General features: G+C 44.3%; 1 protein-coding gene across 5 annotated transcripts in view; it reads right to left on the bottom strand.

The window, feature by feature from the left end:
* Positions 1-22,666, bottom strand: part of FRYL (FRY like transcription coactivator) — a 177,895-nt gene that overhangs the window by 9,618 nt on the left and 145,611 nt on the right. For 4 of the 5 annotated variants that reach the window (XM_036416789.2, XM_036416848.2, XM_036416818.2 and 1 more), the window contains 6 exons: positions 18,651-18,854; positions 16,927-17,091; positions 11,034-11,284; positions 8,458-8,665; positions 6,177-6,326; positions 5,421-5,519 (listed from right to left, as the gene is read on the bottom strand). In XM_036416789.2, coding sequence (XP_036272682.2) covers positions 5,421-5,519; positions 6,177-6,326; positions 8,458-8,665; positions 11,034-11,284; positions 16,927-17,091; positions 18,651-18,854 — 1,077 coding nt within the window. Of the gene's footprint in view, positions 1-5,420; positions 5,520-6,176; positions 6,327-8,457; positions 8,666-11,033; positions 11,285-16,926; positions 17,092-18,650; positions 18,855-19,238; positions 19,248-22,666 lie in introns of all 5 variants that reach the window. The other variant, XM_045572781.1, reaches the window with a different exon arrangement.

Raw genomic sequence — 22,666 nt, 5'->3', positions numbered from 1 at the left:
GCCCTTTGAAAATATTTCAGTACTAGGCATTTAAAATTCTCAAATGTAGCTTAACATTTCTACATGCAAAGAATTGCAATGATACATCTCAGTTATTTCAAAAACAATCTCTGACCTCCTGTCCCCTTCTATCCCGGTCCCTCAGACTGCACCAGCCTCAGGCTGTTTGCTTGACATCTCATGTCAAGCTTTCCTGGTGAGACACAGCGGCTGGCAGCCACTGTCAAAGCATCCAGGAGATTTCCTCATCTCAGCAAAATTCAGTTGTGACTGTACATGACTCTATCCACACAAGATGTTAAAAGCTTATACTCAAGCATCATCACTAATCCAGTCCAATTTGTCCAGGTAAACCAATACATTTGGAAAAATTTCAATAGATTATTCAATAGACTATTCTTAATATTTTTAAAAAATTGATTTCAGAGAGGAAGGGAGAGGGACAGATAATCAACAATGAGAGAGAATCACTGATCAGCTGCTTCCTGCACGCACCCTACTGGGGAGCGAGCCCGCAGCCTGGAATTGAATTCGGGATCCTTCAGTCCACAAGCTCCACTAAGCCAAACCGGTTAGGGCCTTCCTGGATATTTTTTATACTGTACGTCCAGGCATTTGGGGGCATTATTGAACACAATTACTTCTGATTTTATTCTGTTAAAAGACAAGCCCCAACCCTATAGTCCCATGAGCTGAATACCGCCCTGAAAGCTACAGGTCCACACCTTTCCAGGCAGAGTGCACAGGACACAGTAGATCGTCTGTGTACAGAATACCCTCTAGTTCAGAGGTTGCCAACCTTTCGGACCTCACGGACTAACAGTGGACCACTGGTTGGTGATTGCTGCACGAGTTCACGTCTAATCAGTCCTCCTGTCACAGTGTTTTCTTTACTCAAGTGAAGGTTAAAACTTAACTTGAGAGGTCTGGCTTCTGGGCATGATGGAGGAGCTAGTGTAAGGCCCGTCCTCCACGGACATCCATAGAAGCCGCGTACCAGTACCAGGGTTTGGGGAGTACGAGAAAAGGACCGAATGGGATCAGTGTTTACAGTTTACGTGCCCTAGGGTAAACACTGATTCCGGTGTTTACTCTAGGGCTTGTGCTTATGCATGTCCAGGCACAGAGGTGGAAGAGGATGTGTGGTCTACAGTGTCACTGCACGGGGAGGTATGAGGATCACGGAGAAGAAGGAACTGCAGAGGAGGGACCTTCACGATCAGCATGTAAGCTCCCCCCCCCCCCCCCCCCCCCCGGGACATTGCTGTGCGGGCGGAAAGGCTTAGAAACCAAGCAGCAGCATCTCGGAGTCTAAAAAGGCAAGCGGAGATTTCTGGTCTCGTGGTTCTGGGAAGACAAATGCTGTCCAGTCCCTGTCGAGGCGGCAGGGTCCTGATAAACACCCAAGGCTTTCATTCACCATCCTGGGAAACTCGAATAATAAAGGGATGTACAACCGAAAAACTATTAGAGGGGAAAATGGAGTAATAAAAAATATGTGGTTGATAGAAAAGACTAGAACGGAGGAAAAAGGGTAACAATGAGTAGGTTGGAACAAGAAACGGGGAGATGGTAGCTCAGAAAAGAACCAAAGTTCATTCCGCCCCCATACAAATAGTTAATGAATTCAGGATAATTTCTTGAACATCCTTTCCCCAACGCATTGCGATAGCACCTTTGCTGTGAGTTATGTGACTATATACGTGGGTCTGTTATTGGATTCTCTATTACATCCCACTGGTCTATTCACTCTTAGCCAGTACTGCCCCTTTGAGATTTCTAATAGGTCTCACTGGCTGGGAGATTTCTCAGAGATCTTACCAACAGCGCTGCTTACACCTAGCTGCCGTTCTTCAGGACAAGGTTTGGAGGACTCTTCCTGTAAAGGGCAGGTAATACCTTAGGCGTTGCAAACCATATGTTCCCTGTTGCAATACGTGGAATAGTGATGTTACAAAAATAGTCTTGGACAATCCATCAACAAATGGGATGGCTATTTCCTAAAAAAATCTTTACATAAAACAGGCATGACCTGAAGACTCTAGTTTGCTGAGCTGTATTCAGCAAGATTGTCTGTCCTAGTATTTGCTGTTTGCATTTCCATCTAAATTGTAATTAGCCTGTCAGTTTTCATTAATGTACCCTCTGAGATTTAGGACAACAATGCATTAAACCTACATATCATTTTTAGGGAAATGACACCTTTCTACTATCGAGTCTTCTCACTCATGAATACGGTGTAGTCCTCCATATATTTAGTCTCTAATTTTGCTCAGCGGTATTTGGGGTTTTCTGTGTGGAGATCTAGAGTATTCAACTGGACTAATTTGTAGGTTTTTTACATCTTATTGTAAATGGCACATACTGGCTCAAAACAACCAGACAAGTGCCCGTGTTGGCTGGGAGTTCCTTCCGGTTTTGCCTAGGGCCACCCTGCGTATACAGTCGTGTGATGGCTCGACTCGGGCTGGAAGTCCCAAGTTGGCCCCCCTTCTGTGCTGGCGTGCTGCCTCCACGCCAGGCTTCTCCACCCTCCCCCCCAGGACCGCACCCTCCAGTAGACCAGAGCTCAGTTAGTCTCTCAGAATTCAGCCCAGTTTACACTCTGACCAGCAGGATGGCGAAAGCAGAAGCTGCAAAAGACCATGGACGTGCTGGTCTCCGAAGCTGCACAGCAACGTTTTTGACTTTGGTCAGAACAAGTCACAGCGTTCCACGAGGAGGTGGGGGAACGGACTCCGTCTCCTGATGGAAGGAGCGGCACAGGGGCGTGGACAGAGACAATTTACCACAGCTTCTAGGATAAGCTGCATTCCTGAAGAAACCCAAGGCACTAACCGGAAAAGGCTGATAATGTGGAACTAATTAAAACCGAGAACTTGTGTTTATTAAAAGATGCCATCAAGATAGTGAAAATGCTAGCCACAGAGAGGGGGGGAAATGTGTAATACATTCATCCAATAAAAGGCGTGGGTTTAAAACAACTACCAATCAATCAGAAAACCACAAGCAACCTATTTTCAAAAATGGACAAGGTACTTGAAAAGACACAATTCATAAAGTATCTAAACGAGGATTATCTATATGAAATGTTGCCCAAACATTCATCAGGGGAAAGGCAAAATAATATCAAATATGCTGCACACACCTACCACAATGAATACATTTTTTTAAGTTGCCAATACCAAGTGGTGACAAAGATAAGAAGCAACACACTGATGAAGGGGTTATAAACCGATACCATCTCTTTTTAGAAAAGTGCCTGGCAGAATCTACTAAAGTAGAACATATGTATATACCATGACTCAGCAATTCCACTCCTGGATATTCAACTGATAAGAGAACATATATACCCAAAAGACATGTATGAGAATGTACAGAGCATTACTATTTGTAAGATGACCAGATGTTGAAAATTCTTCCAATCTGCCACCCTTCTTTCAGTCTAATTATAAGACCCCTTTCCCTTATAAGGGGGGAAAGCCCTAATACAAGTATTTTCTCATACCATCTTCTCTCCCTAAAATAATCCCCCAATCTAAAATTACCGTCTGTCAGGGTCTAAGGTCCTATCTCTATTCCATGAAGTTTCCTATCAGTCCAAGTGGCCTTTCAATTTTGGGAGGTCTCTTTGATTGCTAGTATACTTTTCTTTATAGTTATACCGAAATTGACAGTTTACTTTTGTTACTAATTACTCATATACTGTATTTTGTGCCTTATATTCGTATCTGGAATAAGATTTAGGTTGTATACTTTATTTTTCATAGGCCTTTACCTGTGATGGATACTTAAAGACCCATCTACTTTATATAAAAAAAAGTCTACTGTATACAGTTTGTGTGAAAAGGAAAAGCCTTTCTTTTTTCTTTTCAGTTTTCTCTGCTCCTGCTAATTGAAAGTGCTTCCTCTCAGGGAAGAGAACTACCGTGCTGTGCAGTGCCAGACCAGAGCTGAATACCTCTTCACAGGTGATACCTATAGTCTGCCACACGCTCATCTCTGCCTCCGCCCGCCCATGCACACACATCATGGGAAAGGATCACAGCGTGGTCACAGGGGGCAGATTCTTTAGGCCACATCATAACGTATTCTCAGAGAAAAACTTATTTCTCCACTGGCAATGTAGTCTCGACATGGAAGCCTTTTATAGAGCTCTGATTCTTCACTCTGCTCTCAGAGGGCTGACCTGGACAGAGCGCTCCGAGGCCTCAGGTGCTCCGAGGTCTCTTCTCTCTCTGAGCTAGCTATTCAGCAGCCCGGTTAACACTTCTAGTGTTGGAAGCAAACTGCTCTTCAGGGCCTCTGCCCATTTTCTACCTGGGTCGCTCATGTGCTTGGCACTGAGTTGTATGAGTTCTTTATAAATAGTATTTTGGATATTAACCCCGTGTTGGAGCTGTTGTGTGCAAATATCTTCCCCCATTTGACTGGCTGCCTTTTCCTTTTGTTGGTGGTTTTTTGCTGTACAGAGCTTTTTAGTTTGATATAGTCCCAAGAAGACATACAAATGGCCAACAGACATATGAAAAGATGCTCAGCTTCACTAGCTATTAGGGACACGCAAATCAAAACTATTCTGAAAAGCTACCTCACACCTGTTAGAATAGCTATTATCAACCAGACAGGTAATGTGTCGGAGACGTTGTGGAGAAAAAGGAACCCTCATTTGCTGCTGGTGGAAATGTAAACTGGTATAGCCACTACAGAAAACAGCATGGAGGTTCCTCAAAAAAAAAAAAATAATAATTAGGAATAGAATTACCACACACCTAGCGCAATGAGTACATTTTTTTAAGCCAATATCAAGTGGTGACAAAGATAAGCAGCAAAGATATGACCCAGCAATATCTCCCGGACATCTACCTGAAAAATCTGAAGACATTTATTCACAAAGATACATGCACCCCTATGTTCACTGCAGCATTTCTCACAGTGGCCAAGGCATGGAAACAACCACAGCGTCCTGTGATGGAGGACTGGATAAAGAAGATGAGGCACATATATCCTACGGAGTATTACTCAGCCACAGGAAAAGGTGAAACACCGCCATTTGAGAACATTATGCTAAATGATGTAAGTCAATCAGACAAAGCTGAGAATCAAATGATTTCACTCACATGTGCAATACAAAACTGAAACTTACAGACACAGACAACAGTGTGGGGGTTACCAGAGGGAAGGGTCCTGAGGGGGGTAGAATAGGGTAATGGGGGCCAAAGATAAGGTGACGAAAGACGTGTGTCTTTGGGTGGTGGGCACACAGTGCAATATTCAGGTCATGTATCATGGAAATGTACCCTTGAAACCTATATAATCTTACTAACAATCATTTTAAATTAATTTAAAAAACCATTACAAGAAATTGGAGGGGTGGAAAAAAGCCTAGTATTCTTTTCACATAGTAAAAAGAGACTCACCTGCTCGGCTGCTTCTCTCTTGGCATTGTACGTATCCAGGTGTTCCTGCAACTCCAGGACACTGAACTTGAGTGTTTCTAGCAAATCACACGACACCAGCTGTCAAATAAAAACATGGATCCGGGTTACTATTGCTGGTCATAGTCATGAGACTTGGCGACTTGTGGGCCATGGAATTTCTGTTAGCTGGTCTGTGGCCCCACGTGGTGCCAGTGTCCCTTCCTGCACTCTGCCCCTTCCTCAGGGCTGACCCTTCACCCGAACCGGGGAAGCATCAGTGGGATTTCCAGGATGTCAGCCTGACTAGCAGGCCTTCAACGCTGTCACACGCTGGCTCGGGCAGGAACGGCATGTCAGACTAGAATCTGCCTTGAAAGCAACACCTCTGGAGCTTCTTAAATCTTAGTGTCCTTCAATATCTTAATGTATAATGTCCAAATATGCTTGGGAATGGGGTGGGGAGACCAAGGAACACTCAGTTCTTCATGGGGGAGGTCTAACCACCCCCTTCCCACTTTTATGTAGGAGTCATGAAAAAGTGGACATCTATCTGTACAGCATGACTCATGAGATTCCTCATCGAGGACTCCGGAGGGGTCGGCATCAGAAACAGCCACAAGTCACTGCACCTAATATACTGGAATTGTATTTTGCTCTATATTTATAAGCAAGTTGGAAAAATTCTGAATTGGCCTATTTATTGAATGGTACCATTCAAACTTAGTCTTTATCATGAGCCCTCCTGTAGAAACGTACTGTTTCAGCATCCACAAAGACGGTGGGGCACTCCGAACACAGCAGCATCACCTCCAGGGAGCTTTTAAACTTGGTGCCGACGCGCTGCAGACCCTCACCGAGAAAGCTGACTGCCTCGTTCGTTATGTCTCCAAACTTCCTCTGAATGGTCTGTGGAGAAAAGCATATGAAAAAGTTTAATGTTTCCTAAGAAGGCCTCTTTTCATCACTGAGCAAAAAAAGCATAATTTATTTACAAGGGCAATGTTTTCTTTTGAAATTATTGTAGCAACATACTGAATTCTAGTAATTGATCTGTAAATCCGTGTTCTAGGCACTATTTTAGGAAACAGCTTCTAAAAATGATCAAATATGAATGAAACAGTATTACTGAAAAAAGGAAACTAGTGACACATGCCAGGCATTCCCCCAATCCTGAGATATTTAAAGATATATATATTTTATTGATTTTTTTACAGAGAGGAAGGGAAAGGGATATATAGAGAGAAACATTAATGAGCTGCCTCCTGCACACTTCCTACTGGGGATGTGCCCGCAACCAAGGTACATGCCCTTGACTGGAATTGAACCTGGGACCCTTCAGTCTGCAGGCCGACACTCTATCCACTGAGCCACACCGGACAGGGCATCCTGAGATATTTTTTATGGGGATAGACATTAGGAGTACATGCTACACACCCTTGGAAATAAAGTCCTCACATGTCTGAGGTTTCGTGCTTCTACAGTTTAGTTCTACCTGAAAGAAATTTTTGGTAAATGTAGTTTACTATCCTTGGCTATGGGCTGCCATCTGACATTAATGATCAAAGTCAGAAAAATACATTAAGAGTAACATCTCAAAACTCAATAATAGTTATCCACATAAAACAATCAGATAATGTCTGAGCCATAATGAGCATTCAGTGAACTAGACTATATTACTCATAGACTAATAATTATATAGATGGTGTGTACCTACATGTATCTGTGTAGCACTCTTGGGTGTCACTATGAATATATTTTTTTTAAAAGACCTAAGCCACAATCTCAGGCATCAAGAAACTCAGAATGACACAGGAAAGACAAGAACATGAGCAGAAAGTCAAGCAGCAATTGTTGGAAGCCACCCATTGTCTTCACTATCAGAGAAGCATGAACTAGGAGCCCAGATCGCTGGTGAACCTCGAGCCACGGCAAGGGCCAAAGCTATGCACCCATTGTTTAGTCAAGGCCATGGTAGCTCAAGCAATTTCCTGACCAAACAGTCTCAGAGTAAATCTTTACTAATATTTACTGACCTTTAAGACAGTCTGTCTGTTGCTGGAATTGCCTGCCTAGCTAAGGGCAGTATGTGTATCCAATATTGAATAAAAGGTTAGCAGGGCCTGGGCACCAGTGAGGTCCTTCCCCTTGCATTGGACTCTCCACACTGGCCCCCCCAATTTCCAAATTGTCTTGTCTCGTCATTTGCGGTTGGCCCTTCTCCAGACCCCGAACCCTGAGCCACGTGGGACGTGGCTCACACAAGCAATGTAAAAGGACAGAATGAAGTCCATGGTCGCATTAGTGAGCACCAGGGAGCTGCCAGGCGGGAGGGCCTGAGGCTGGAATGGTTGGGAAAGCTTCAGTGAGTAAAGGATTTGGCAGGCTCTTCCACGATGAGCAACACTGGCCCAGGGAGGGAGGAAGCGTGGGAAGTAGCTCGGGACAGCGACTTCCATGGTGGCATTGCCTGTGCCTCAGTTTACCTAGCTATGGAATGCTAAAAATATTCACATTCCATAGGTCTGTCGTAAGAATGAAATACTTGATGTAGAGAAGCTGGCGAGGTGCCTAGCATGGAGTGAGTACTCAATAAATATTGGCTCATTATTATATTATTATTTTTAGATTAGAAGCAACCTTAGTTAAAATTTTTAAGGTTCCCCACACAGTAATGGAAGTACTGATTAATCTAGCATTTAAACTGTTTTAGGATACTGACTGTAAGCTCCTTGAAGGCAGGGACCATGCTTTTGTATCTCTTTGGTATCCCTGAGGATGCCTGATAAGACTACAGGAAGTTTACCAGTTGTTCTGAGGTTTTATTCTGAGCTCCCTGGAGTGGTCACTGTGTACAGTACCAGCAGCAGTGCAGTGTCACCGTGTGAATTCAGTACCATCACTATCTTACGGGGGGGAAAAAAATTTAAAGAAAACCAGTGGGAGTATTAAAAGTTGAGATACTGATTTTAGACCAAAAAACACCCTAACTTTATCAGGGAACCACGATGTGAATTCACAAAGCTTAGACCTCCCTGACCTGGAACAGCCTGGAGAACACGTGGAAAGTGAACACGGCGCAGGAACCGTCGGAGTCGGACAGCATCTGGTTGACGTGGCAGCGCCAGGCCTCCTCCTCGTCCTCGCAGGCCACCGGCTGGAAGGCAGCGATGATGGCAGAGAGGAACGGCGATGGCAGAGGCGACGCCTGCACTTCCGGGAAGCCGTCTGGCTCCTCCTCCTCTTGGCTGTCAACACAGATCACAGGAGTCATAATGCTGTCTCAGAAGAACAGGCTCAGTGACTTTGAATACTTTGTCATCCAATATACATTATTCTCATGAACGCACAACCAATAAAACCTTGTAAGAAAGCACGAGTAAGCACAAGCAAGCAGATTTCTGGTTAGCACCTTCTACGTAGCCTCTTTGGAATTAGAAGTCTAATTTCACTCGACCACCTTAAAACAACCCAAGCCCTATGATATGCCAGCGCCATGGACTACTTTGAGTAGCGGCTATGAATAATTCAGATTAGAAAGCTTTCATGTTACATAAACTTATAGATACAGACAACAGAAAGATGGTTACCAGAGAGGAAGAGGGTGAAGAAAGATGAACTGGGTAAAGGGGTTAAATATATAGTAATGGGGAAAAAAAAAGTAGACATGCAAGAGTATATGTCAAATTTACAATGTTGTACAGCTGAAATGTATATAATGTTATTAACCAACATTACCTCAATAAATTTAAAAAAATTTCCATTTTAAATGGTCAGTTTTGGAGGCCCAAATTGATGATATTAAAAAAGTTTTGGCCATGTACTTTGTGTCAGGGACTGTTAGGTACTTTATAGGGATTGTTTCATTCTTCACAGCAACTCTATGAGAATTAGACACTATTATCTCCATTTTCTCGATGAGGAAAAAACAGTTTGCTTATTATTTTTAATCCTCACCCAAAGGCATGCCGAGAGAGAGAGAGAGAGAGAGAGAAAGAGAGAGAGAGAGAGAGAGAGAGAGAGAGAGAGAGAGAGAGAGAGAGAGAGAAAATTCTATGTGAGAGAGAAACATTAATTGGTTGCTTCATATGTACCCCAACTGAGAAACGAACTGGCAACCTTTTGGTTCCTAGGATGACGCTCAACCAAGTTGAGTCACGCCAGCTGGGCAAAGCCAGTTCAGGGAGGTTAAATACCGTGCTTAGGTTGCTGGGTAGGAAATGACAGAACCAGGATCTGAACCCAGGACTATAGGTCCAAACCCGCTAACAAAAGCCCTGACATGCAGTGCCAGCTCAGTTACTTCACATGCTGCGTGCTCAGCAGGACGGCAGTGCCAGATTTTATGCAAAGGAAACATACGACCTAGCCATTTTCTGTAAGGAATTTATAATCCCAAGAGTCAGATAACAAAAATGGAATGATTAAAAAAAAGAAAGATGTATTTGGGCTGGACTGTCTATGAAGTGGGCGACTCTGAGTCTTGAGGATGCAGAGCTTGAGCCAGACGCTCCATAAAGAAACCGGTTCCTCAAGGCCTTACGGTGCCTGCTCCGCCTTACAAGGCAGAAATTATGAAGAGGATCTGAGGGAAGGTTGGGGGAAAAGATGAAAACAAAGCAGATGTTTGAAGTGAACAGTTAAATTATACCTCATAAAGCTTAATTCTTAAAGTGTCACTGGGGTGACTGATTTGGACAAAATGTGTCCTGTAAGCTTGAGTGGGCCTGCCTCTGTCATTAGCAGGGACGCTCTATTCCATTTCAGGATCAGTCAACCATTTGACTTCAGCCTTTCAGAAAGATGGAACAGCTGGCTCTCTACCCCCACATTGCTTCTGGCATCCCTGAACTTGAGCATGATCGGTGAGTGAGCGAGGGCACAGGCTACTGTCACAGCCAAATAAAGAACATCAACAAGGTGCTGATCACGTCTGAATGTCCACGTCCAGATGTAGGTCAGACTCTAGATATATTAGGAGTGAAAATTATCCTCACCTGGTACACATATTTAAACTCTACTATCAATTGAGGTACAACTGAATACTTTTTAATTGCAAGAGTAAAACTGACATTTGATGAATACTATTTCTGTGTAAGAATAATTATCAAGGAGTATCATATTGTAGACTAGAGAAACATGTAGAAGGAACAGTCTGAGAGTACTAAAAAAAAATCACCACTTCCGCTCTTTATATGTCAAACATGAAAAATCTGACCACTGATAATGAAAGTGGAAAATCATTTTTAGGTCTATTTCAGATTTATTCTGGTATCGTAGACGTTCACTCCATGATTTTGATACGTGGATCTGGCCATGGCCCAATACTGATGTTAACATTAGGCTACTAGGCATTCTGCCAAAATAGGTATTTGCTGCTTCTAGAAACGTATAATGACACCTACTATGTCTTGAGAAATGCTCATTTATTTTTTAAGTGAATGTTAATAAAAGAGAATAAACCCACCACAGCAAATCATTTTATCTTTAAAAACAAAGATAGTATGACTAACACACACACAGAGATGAAAGTACACTGGAACAGAGGGTCACGTTTGGGAGGGGGTGGGAGCAAAGACACCCTCTCATAAAGTGTTGGTGATGCCCCTTTCTCACCTCGACAGTCCAGAAAAATCAGCCTCCTCCTCCTCACATCTTTCATCTAGTTCCTTCAAAGCCAAGGTGACGTCCTCCTCACAGATGGACTCTGGGTAGCTCTCAGGGGCCAGAGGCTCTGGCATGTCAGCTTCCTCTAAGTCCAGAATTCCTTGGCACACGAGAGAATCCTGCTGCTCTTGAATTACGTATGCCCCCGCATCTCCAAAGGCTGAAATAACCTGTTCCTCCTTTAATAGTGAACTTGTATCCTGTGAAAACAGTATTGTTATGGACTTTAATAACGTTAAAACAGACAATTTATCAACATAAAATAATGACTACTGCCATCAATATACAACTGTTTTTATTAAGTTGTCTTCATTCGTACAGTTTAATTGTTGGAGTTTTTAGATTCTGATTATATAAAGTTGTTTTTTTAGAAATGGTCCCACGTTTTTTTTTTTAAAAATTGAAATTAATAGGTTACCACCTATTGCCACATAGAAACATCAAGGTGTTCTCTTAAGAGGATTTAGGTGTTTGGTTAGAAATATATGCTTTGGAAAAGTATCTTCTCACATACATATTCTAATCCTACATAAGAAGTTTCTATGACTATATATTTCCTCTCACATAAAATCGCAATCCTTTCATTATACCAGAACCTTATATCCAGTAAATTCTAGATATAAGGAAGGGGGATAATTCAAAATAGTTAACCCACCAGCCCTGAGGGGCTGCCCATGAATCAGGAACAGGTCCTGACTAATCAGGAGAATTAAACTGAAACAATGATGGTTCCTGGTCTCCCTGGCATAAATGTGCTGAATACTTGTGATTAACAATTGCTTTCAGGTATTTTCACCACCGCACAACCTCATTACATCACTGAGTTACATACAGTTCAGAAACCACTGGGAAATTTTAGACTTTTATTTTTGAAAAGTAAATGAATTACAAACTCACTTATCAAACAGGATGACTGCATTCCTCAAACCCCAAGCAAATGATAATACAAATTTGCATGGATATTAATCAGTTTGAGAATGAGCACTATTGGTCCCTTACAGTTTTAAGAATAAAGACCAGTTTCTTTTATTGCTTAGACCCAAGTTAACTACTTAGTTTTACGTTAGTTTCTTAACTCGTTTTCATGGATAAAAATAGATTATTCTTCCAAAGTATGAAAAATAAGTGAAAGTCAGAACCCTTGACTTTTGACCAGCCTGAGCCTTGGCTTATTCATCTGTAAAATTTATACAATAAATTTTAGGATTCTGATTAGGTTCTGGGCTGGGTGCTCTGAGATACATGAATAAGGTAAGTGTAAGGTAAATATCGTAAGCAATAGACAAGGGGCTACTGGTACTCAAAGAAGAGAAAGATCCCATTTGGTTAAAGCAATTGAGACCCGTCTCTTTAGAGGAAACATGTAATGGGCTGTGACAAGATGGGGTTGAGCAGTGGAATGAATATCTGTCCTCCCAAAATTTACACCTGAAACCCTACTCCCCCGTGGATGGTATCAGGAGGTGGAGCCTTTGGGAGGTGACTAGGTCATGAGAGGGGAGCCCTCCTGACTGGGATCAGGGCCCTTACGAGAGGCCAGAGAGCTAGCCAGCTCCTTTTCCCTCCATGTGAAGACACAGCAAGAAAACAGTCATCTGCTACCAGGCCGAGGGCCCTCAACGGAGACCATGACTTGGCCGGCACCTTGATCTTGGATTTCTTGGCCTCTGGAACTGTGAGAAATAGATTTCTGTTGTTGATAAGCCACCCAGTTTACGGTATTTTGTTACAACAGCCCAAGCTAAGATTGGTACTATTTCAGGGAGAAGGAATTAGAAGTTGTCAAAGGCACAGAAATATGGCAAGAAAATACAAGGTGTGCATGAAGGGATTGAGTCTTCACAGAATAATACTTAAAAAATAATACAGTACAAGTATTCCTTAGTCACCCCAGTAACTTATATTCAACACACTCAGAGGTTTCCATCTAAAATTTTCTCTTTTGATGATTTGGCCATTAAGTAATTAATAAGCATCAGTTATTTGGAAAGACAGTTTATGTGATAGTGCTAGAGACATTTCTACACCTAGAATTTTTATTGGTGTTAATTTTTCCTTATACATCAATTTAAACATATTAGGTTGAAATAATCCACCAAACTTCTTAGTTTAATGCCCTCATTTTTCATTAGTTTTTACCTATGTCTGGTTGTCATTTGTTCTTGGAAAATAAATTTTATAATTGTACATATATTACAAAATATACACTAAAATTTTCTATAGCACCTAGATTTCATGAAGACACTGCTTTTGGGCTAATGGAGTGGATTCCATGGCTATATGTAGATTATGAGAATCAAATTTTCTTATTAGACAAACACAAACATACTGTGTTACATTCAAAGATTCAATTACCTAGAAGGAATAATTTCTGTCATCCCTGAATTGATCTCCAAACTATTCTAAACACTGGAAGAAATCCTCTGTGAAGGTTTCTCTAATAAACACAAGTTCAGAACCAAGTCCCCCCCAGCGCACAAGTTCCAGGTATGACATGAAACACTGTTGCCTGTTGTTTTAACTTCCTGATATTAACATAATCTAAGAGAAAAAATTCAAAAACATCCCTAGGGATGGATTTTCCCCCCCCCCCCTTTATTCGTAAAATAGTTCACCTATTAAAATCAATTCTATTCCTTACTTTAAGAAAATGCTTTAAGCAAGAGTTATGGTTTTATTTCAATATCTTGGGGCTTTCATACTTTCTTTAAAAGGGGGCAATTTGGGATCATTTGACATTTTTAGGCACAGCAGGGAAAACCATATTAGGCCAACACACCCAACAGATACAAGCTTGTGATACTCTCTTGTGAACAGCATTCTTTTGGGTGACAGCTCTAATGTCAATAGAACTGTATCTAAATGAAATACTATGGTTTAAAAATATCTCATTCGTTACCCACCAGTTCACATAGTTTATAGTAGTAATGAAACCCACTACTGTGGGGAAAAAAATCTAGAAAATGAAGTGTTTTTCCTTTAGGGAAGAAAATTAAGTATCACCAGAGAACTTTATAGTGCCTAGGAGGTAAGCACATTAAGCATTACTGGATGAATGAATGCCCATCTGAAATAACACAATTTCCAATATACTATATGGAAATACATGAATTATTTCTAGGAGGTAGTTTAGCTTTTTAATAAGCAAAAATTAAGAGTGTCCTATTTGTCAAACAAAACATTAAAACATATAATCATTAACCACACTGCTTTTCTTAATAAGGTATTCCTAGCATCAGCCTGCTGTTTCCAATGAGAATGTCTGTTGACCTTTTAACGTTACGATCCAAGCTGGACACGGGGGGTTACCAACTGGTAGTTAATGCTCACTTAACAAGCCTCCCGACAGCTGAGAGAAATATCGTGTACTTAAGGGGCACCTCTAAGTCCTGTCAGTTCTTGGCTGTCACCATTTCTCCCGTCCAGGCGCCTGGCCTTAGTCCGGGCCCTCTTTCCCTCTTGCTAACATCACCTCCTTGTCTCAGCCTTCTCCAGCCCACACTCCACGCCTCCTCTCATTCAGGCTCCGCAGAGACACAAGGCAGACCTAGCCTTCCCCTGAAGGCAGGTGCCTAGAACGCAACAAGCTGCCTGTGGCAGGTGCAAGAGCCTACTTCCCCTTTTCCACAAGAAAAGCTGAGATTTAAACAAGAACCATCATCAGATCATGTCCTTCTGCTTAAAATCCTCTCACAGCCACCTGCTGTGTGGTCTCTAGTGGCGACCAGGAGGGCCCAGCCCGGCTCCGTCCCCCTCACTCCCCCGTACCCCTGGCTGCTCCCCGCACCCAGACACTCCCCTGACCCCTCCTTGTCCCTCAGGCTCCACCTCCAATGCACCCAACCTCGCCCTCTCCCTCACCAAGACCACACGGCCGTCAGGTTTTCTTAGTGTGAGCAAGGCGATCACTGTGTGATACAGTATTTGCGTTTTACTGGTTTTACTGTTTATGATGTCTCCCCTGCTGGAATGGAGCTCCGAAACCCAGGAGCCTTTGTCTCTCCCACACAGCGCTGTGCGCCTGGAATGGTGCCCAGCTCGTGGCAGGGGCTCAGCACCTGGGCACCTGCTCCAGCGCTTGTCACAGGCAAACCGTGGCCGAGTGAAAACCCAGGGCTTCCTCTCCTCTCCTGATAAAGTCTCAGTCCTAGCCTAGCACACGGGACCCTTCATGTCTTCGCCCCTAACCTAAGGTGACTAGATCGTCCTGCGGCGTTTTAAAAAAGTCCCGATTTTCCAAAAATCGGGATTTTTTTAAAACGCCGCGGGACGCGGGAAAAATCATTAAAAACCGAGACTGTCCTGCCCAAAGCGGGACGATCTGGTCACCTCCCCCTAACCGCCTCTCCTCCACGGTGTTCTCCAGAAATACTGCGTTTCCTCATTCACACGGCCCTGTCTCTCCACGCCTGTCCTTCTGCCTGGCTCGTCCCCACGGCCATGAGGCCTGTCCTTCACCACCCCCGCCCCGAGTGCAGCTGGCCGGCCTCGGAGTTTCCGCAAAGCTGTGGGCACGTGTGTCCCTGAGTCTCTCGGGCTGAGGGGAGAGGATGCTTTTCAACCTCCCGTCTCCCCGGGAGCGGGGTGCGAGCCTGTTCCTCTCCCAGCGCCTCCCTGGGAGCCTGGCGTCGGCTAAACCTCAATGAACACCTGCCGAGTGGAACGATCTAAACTTCAGCTACACTAGGAGGAGCATTTTTAAAAAAAGCCACCACGACGCCTTCATTTCAAAATACGCCTGCTGCCGAAACCGGTTTGGCTCAGTGGATAGAGCGTGGGCCTGTGGACTGAAAGGTCCCAGGTTCGATTCCGGTCAAGGGCACGTACATTGGTTGCGGGCACGTCCCCAGTAGGGGGTGTGCAAGAGGCAGCTGATCAATGATTCTCCCTCATCCATGTTTCTAATTCTCTATCCCTCTCTCTTCCTCTCTGTAAAAAATCAATTAAAAAATACTAAAAAATAACAACAAAACAAAATACGCCTGCTTACTGTTAAAGATGTAAACTATATTATCAGTTTAATAGGAGCGTGAGAATTCAACTTACTGAAGTGATGCGATCTACTGACTACATTGATTTGTTTACCACTGAAAAAAAATAGAGTATTTTTCCTACTAGTTAGCAAGGCACGAAAGCACATATAACAGAGCTATATAATTACAGTTTTAAAGGAAGTATTTATAATAATCTTAAAAAAAAAACACAAAACGCTAAGAAAACTAATACTTACTTATTGTTAGTCAGTCATTAGCTCGGACTCTGGCTTACTTCTCACAGGCCTTTCCAGAAAACACAACGCTAGGAGTTCCAAAGTCTTTTTTTTTTTTTAAGTTTGTTTTTTTAGTTTTCTTTCTTTTTTTTTTTTTTTTTTTTAAAGATTTCATTTAAACAACTGCTAACACAGCTGGCCTGAGGTGTCCATCCCAATCACAGCACCGATTACGTAACCCCGAACACAAAGCAAAAGGAAGTGGGAAAGCGAAGCGGCCTCAGAGGAGGCAGCGCACCGGGGTGCCCACCGCCCAGCAGCGGGGCGGGCGAGGCCCGCGCTGCCGCACACACGGAGGCTCAGTGCAGACGCGGGGCTATTTCTAACCTGCAGGCCATTCCCTCCGCCCGCCGGCAGGGCGGGGCGGCCGTGTTCCATCGTCAGATTTGACTCTTTTATGTCAAAACAACCCGCCAGGTTAGAAATACCGCATACAAATCACATTTTTTTTTTTTTTTTTTTTTTTTTTGTAGCATCATCGGATGAAAACCCTTTTCGAGAGGAAAGCGAGGGATGTCCCAGAGGCTAAAAGGAGCCCAGATTGGCCATGCACCAGCCCCCAGGTCTCCCCACCTCAGGCAGCTGGCTGTTAGCATTGTCTACAGAGGGCTCCAAACTTGGGGTCTCATCTCTGATTTGAAGCACTTCCTCTGCCGAGACGCTGCCCGTGGAGTCGTGGGACTGGAGCAGCTCGGGGTGGTCTGGGGCGGCTTCGTCGGCAGCAGGATCACCGCTTAGCTGAAAGGAGAAACAGTCAGACAGGGACCTTGTTGATGAAACACGTTCTCTATGGTGACATGTTGCGGGGGTTGGGGGTGGGCACGGACGGACCGCGGCTTAGTTAGAAAGGCCTCTGACTTCCTAAAAGGGCCCTGCGCCCCATTCAGTCTCTACCCAAAGGGGCCGGCTGAGCTTTGCTCCACAAAACGGACATCGGGGAAGATATCACTGTGCTCATCTTGAACACGTGCGTACTTGGCAGCATGCTTTAAATGTCTGACCCAATACAGCAGGCTGATTTTTAAGTTGATCATTTTATACGGTCCGCAAATGACGTCACAAGTATCCAAAAGGCCCTTGGCAGACAAAAGGTGCCCCCACCCCTGCGTACATGCAGGTGGTCCCGTGGAGGGACAGGCTGGGGAGCATGGGTCTAGGGCAGCGGTTCTCAACCTCCCTAGGTCCTCATGTTGTGGTGACCCGCAACCATAAAATTATTTTCGTTGCTACTTCATAACTGCAGTTTTGCTACTGTTATGAACTGTAACGTAAATATCCGTGTTCCCCGATGGTCTTAGGTGACCCTGCCAGCGGAAAAGCGCGCTGTAGAGCCGAAGACCATCGGGAAACACAGAACCACTGGTCCAGAGGCACAGGCCCAGGACAGTTCTTAGGCCGGTGCTTCGGGAGTGATACTGGCTAACACATGCAAAACCCCGTGAGCAGAGACGGGGGCCTCTTACACACTCAGTGAATGACTACGCTCGTCATTCTGATACTTAAATGGGGGGTAGCTGAGAGAGACATAGCGGGGCAGCAATGAGATGCTAAAAAGTGAGAGGTGACAGAAGCCAACCGCGAACTGACCACTGTGCACCGGGTGTGCACCGGCTCCGCCGGCACCCGGCTTCGCTGCCCGCAGCTTCCTGGCAGGCGGGATGCGGGCTCAGCAGAGAGGCCGGCCAGGCCCGTGTGGACAGGCTCACTGGGGGACACAGACAGGACTCCACCGCGTGGCTGTTCCCCCACACCCTTCCCCACATGGCGTCTGACCTTCCTTCACCCCCACATTTCCGAAGGACCAGATGATTCTACAGCCTCCTTCTTCCCCCTTTCCCGCCCATTCTTTAACTCCCTGTCATCAGCCCACGGGAGATGAGTCAGAAGCTGCCTCTGCTAGTTAACTGACTTGATGGTGAGACCAAAGCCGTGCCCAATCTTCCCACAGGGACTGGAAGAAGAAAGCGGGTAGCAGATTGGGATTCACACTGACCCTAAAAGCATGCACCGTCATTTGCGGACCATATAAAATTATGTTTCTGTTTCTCTCTGACTTTCCCTCTCTCTCCCACTCTCAATTCACCACTGCCAGGAGGGAAGTGATGTATAATAAAACCCATCCCTGTCGGGGTAGCAGTGCGCCCACCCGTTACTGCTGCGAGCCTGTATTTCCACGTCAGTGGGTGCGTTTCACCCAAACTGAAATGGAAACCAGACTATCAAGAAATGGAGTGACTGGGCTGGAGGCTGAGGGGGTGAGGAGGGCAGCCGTGCCGGGGGAGGAGGTGCCTGGGTACCATCTGCGTGCGGGAGAGGATCTGGCTCGCCGTGAGGGCCGCCTCCTCTTCCGAGGACTCGTCCGTGTCCTCCTGGTTGGTGAGGCTGAGGCTGGGCGTGCTGCTGGAGCACTGGCACTCCTGCAGGGACGGCGTGTCCCCCTTGTCCATGCTGTCCAGCGAGCGCCGGCGCACTCCCCAGTTGAAGTTGTCCATGCTCTCCCCCTGGAAAAGCAACACGGCTTTTAGGACCTCGAACGCGTGCCTGTGACTGCAGGGAAGGCCACACACTGGGGAGACATGTACCAGGATGACACATACTCGGTGCCTCGTCAACAAGCAGAGTTTCAATCAGCCCTTCAGTTTCTTGAAACTTTTAAGACATCGTTAAATATATTTATATTTCGAGAGGTCAAAACGTCTGGTTGAAAACCTCCTTCTAAACTAAGTCATTTTCTTAACTTTCTACGTTGATTACTGGGGACCAACAAAATCTACCGTCTAGGCCATTTCTAGTCTAACACACAAGCACAATGAGATCACAAAGACGACGAATACACCACAGACAACAACAAACGCACAACCCACAACACCAGGCTGCAAACTTACCTGCAGCTCCTGGTTAGCAAAAGGGAAAACACACAGAATTAGCGAGAACGAAGACGCACATTGAAATATACGCTCTACGCTTGTTGGGGAAAACTGGGATTTCTCTAACTCAGAGACTGATTCAAGCTCTGGATTAAGCTTTGTGCAAGAAGCCAACGTGTGATTTAAATTACTTTTTAACGCAAGCTATGTGGAGAAGTCGGAGACAGACAATGAAAACAACATTTCTATGATATACACTTTCAGCAACACAAACTTTAAGGAAGGTCTTCAAAGTTCACATAGACTTACTACTTGATACGATGCGAAACTGACTTAAATTAACATGGAGCTGACAACACACAAAGTCATAACTGTTTTAGTCTGTAGGATGGTTCCGACTAAAGCAAATGGTCATTTTTTTAATTATAAGGCAGTTTAAGCTACTGCAGCTACCAAGACATAACTCTGGCCACTTCGAAAGGTCTGGAGCAGGGGTCCTCAAACTTTTTAAAGTGGGGGCCAGATCACGGTCCCTCAGAGAGCTGGAGGGCCGGACTATATGAACTACTAATTCCTACTGTAACACCTCGGCTGCGCTCACTGCCCAAAAAACCTGGCGGGCCGGATCAGACTCCTCTGCGGGCCACATGTGGCCCGCGGGCCGTAGTTTGAAGACCCCTGGACTCTGGAGGGCCTATGACGAGTTTCCGTTTCGCCCCAGATTTATTAAGTTTCTTTTACTCCAAGTCAATCCTCCTTTTGTAAGGATATAATTCTTACGGCTCTTTCCTAAGCCCTGACATGACAAACCACAGTGAGTCGGCCAGCAAAATGCGATTTATTTGTGTTCCTTTACTCAAGAGGGATTGTCCCGAAAAGAGGCTTTCAAAGCCTTTAAAAAAATTTAAAAAGTTAAGTAAAGCAGAGGAATACTACTTATTTCAAATAAAATTTAAGACGGAAGCCAGCTGTATGAAATGGATGAACAAAAGCAGAGCTGCTCTTGTGGAACCAGGAGCTCTAGCTTTGTGACCCTGCCATGTCCTGACCCAGAGGCACCTTTCTGGAACACGTTTAAATATCACTGCGTAACAGCCACAGTGATGGCAACAGCCCTCGCACACACTGGGCTCTCAATGTTTCCTTAGCAGTTACGTTTGTTTTGTGGCAAAGTCGCTGTTTTAAGCAAGACTATCTTTAGATTTTAGAAAAATCTCCATCATTGGATTTGGCCTAATAATGAGCACTCTCCCCTAACTACAGTCATTTGAATTAAAGATGGACCTGTCATGAGCATTTTTAATTTCATATGGCCGAAGTTGTATTCTAAAGCCAATTTTACCACCACTGACATTTTAGAGTATTATGCAATATGAAGCATTTAGTGTTCTTAAAAAAAAAAAAAAAAGGGAAAAAACCCCCACAAAAATAATTTTTATCATTACAAAGGGCCTACCTTTGGAAGTTTTAAATTCTGAACTCTAAGAAGCAAATAACTACAAAAGAATTCAGCAGCTGCACGTGCCCTTGAGGTAGGGCAGCAGGTCTCTTCAACCCATCACACTTTTAAAAATATAGATATGTATTTTTGTTTCAGAGCGGAAAGGAGAGGGGGAGAGAGAGAATCATCAGTGCTGAGAGAGAATCACTGATCAGCTGCCTCCTGCACCCCCTCCCCACTGAGGATCGAGCCTGCAAACGGGGCATGTGCCCCCTGACTGGGAACTGAACAGTCTACACTCAGCCACTGAGCTCATCACACTTTCTGAAACTGATTCCAGAGGGTGGTGGCCTGCCCTTTTGGAAAACAAATATAAAACGAAAGGAGATACACAGAAAACATCAGTGTGCATAAAGCACTGAGTAGGGATGCATACTCTTGAGTATCGTATTGTAAAGGTGTGTGCGTGTAGCCCTAGCTGGTTTGCTCAATGAAGGGCCCAGGGGTCGATTCCAGTCAAGGGCATGCGCCTTGGTTGCAGGCTCCTCCCTGGCCCAGGCCCTGGTCAGGGCTCGTGTAGGAGGCGACCAGGTGATGTGTTTCTGTTTCTCTCTGTCTTTCCCTCTCTCTTCCACTCTCTAAGATCAATGGAAAAATATCCTAAGGTGAGGAGTAAATAAATAAATAAGTAAATAAAAAGTAAAAAAAAAAAAAATTACAGTTCTAAGAAAAAAAGGTATGTATGTATGTATGTGTGTGTGTGTGTATGTGTGTGTGTGTGTGTGTGTGTGTATATATATATATATATATATATATTTGGATGTGAGATAAAATGTATTAACTATGGATCACAGTGGGAAAAACCCCCAAATGTTTAAAAGCCACTGCCCTACAAGTTGCTGAATAATGCCTGTGCGGCTCCTGCCCTGTTTCCCCGAAAATAAGACAGTGTCTTATGTTAATTTTTTCTCCCAAAATTGCGCTAGGTCTTATTTTCGGAGGATGTCTTATTTTCGGGGAAACACGATATGAACCGGTACACGCGTGTCTTTGGGAATATGTAAATGGTGAACTCTCCCAGAGAGGCCTGCATAGCTCCTAAGCCAGTGCAGAGGCACCTCTCGGAGGCGCTGAGGCCGGGCTGACTGAAGAGAAAGGCAGGGCGTGGAGAGCCGCGGAGAGAGACGCAGAGACCACAGTGCTCCGGACCTCCTGAAGCCCTGACCACCTGGCTCGGCTTTTCCGAGTTGGGTTTTCCATTTGGAAAGCATCTGAACGGACACAACCATCCATTTGACCTAAACTGAACCCATCGAGAGGAGAAAGCCCTCCGGGTGTCAGCCGAGATGAGGCATTTGAGAGAGCTGGCTACATCGACAAGCAGAAAGCGGCGAGGAAGGTCACCGGAAGCCTCCGTCATGTGCCGTGGGAAAACGTTTAAAGAGACTCAACTTCTTTTGAGCCATCAAGTTAGTGTAAGCGCCATGCTCTTTAAAACTGTCTGATAAACTTAATTGTTTTACTGTTCCGCTGCACATTAGTTTCTGTATCACATGCCAAGCATTTAGGCCTAAGCTCGCCCTAAATTTAAAAAATACTTTTGGCCCAGCACAGGCGATACAGTCAATAATATTGTGATAACTATGTATGGTGTAGGGTGGATACTAGACTTACTGGTGGGAATCACTTTGTAAATTATATAAATGTCTAAGCACGGTGCTGTACACCTGACACTAATATATTCATGTCAACTGTGATTGAAAAATAAAAAAGATTAAGAAAAGGACGTTGGGAGAAATCCATTTCTTACTTTTCATTTTTAAAGATAAAGACAAAAAAAATTAGATGTTCCTCTTTTATTTCAGATTCATTCTGCTATTGGACTGACCATACTGATCATATTTGGTTCCCAATTTAGGTTTTTCTATTCTTGACTTTACACTGACGTTAGTAAGGAAAGAGCCTATGGTCAAGTCTTTAGTTCTTAACACAGTTACAACTATTC

The sequence above is a fragment of the Pipistrellus kuhlii genome, unplaced genomic scaffold (genome assembly GCF_014108245.1).
Source record: "Pipistrellus kuhlii isolate mPipKuh1 unplaced genomic scaffold, mPipKuh1.p scaffold_m20_p_1, whole genome shotgun sequence".
NCBI lineage: Eukaryota > Metazoa > Chordata > Mammalia > Chiroptera > Vespertilionidae > Pipistrellus > Pipistrellus kuhlii.
This window is presented reverse-complemented; position numbering and strand designations above follow the sequence as displayed.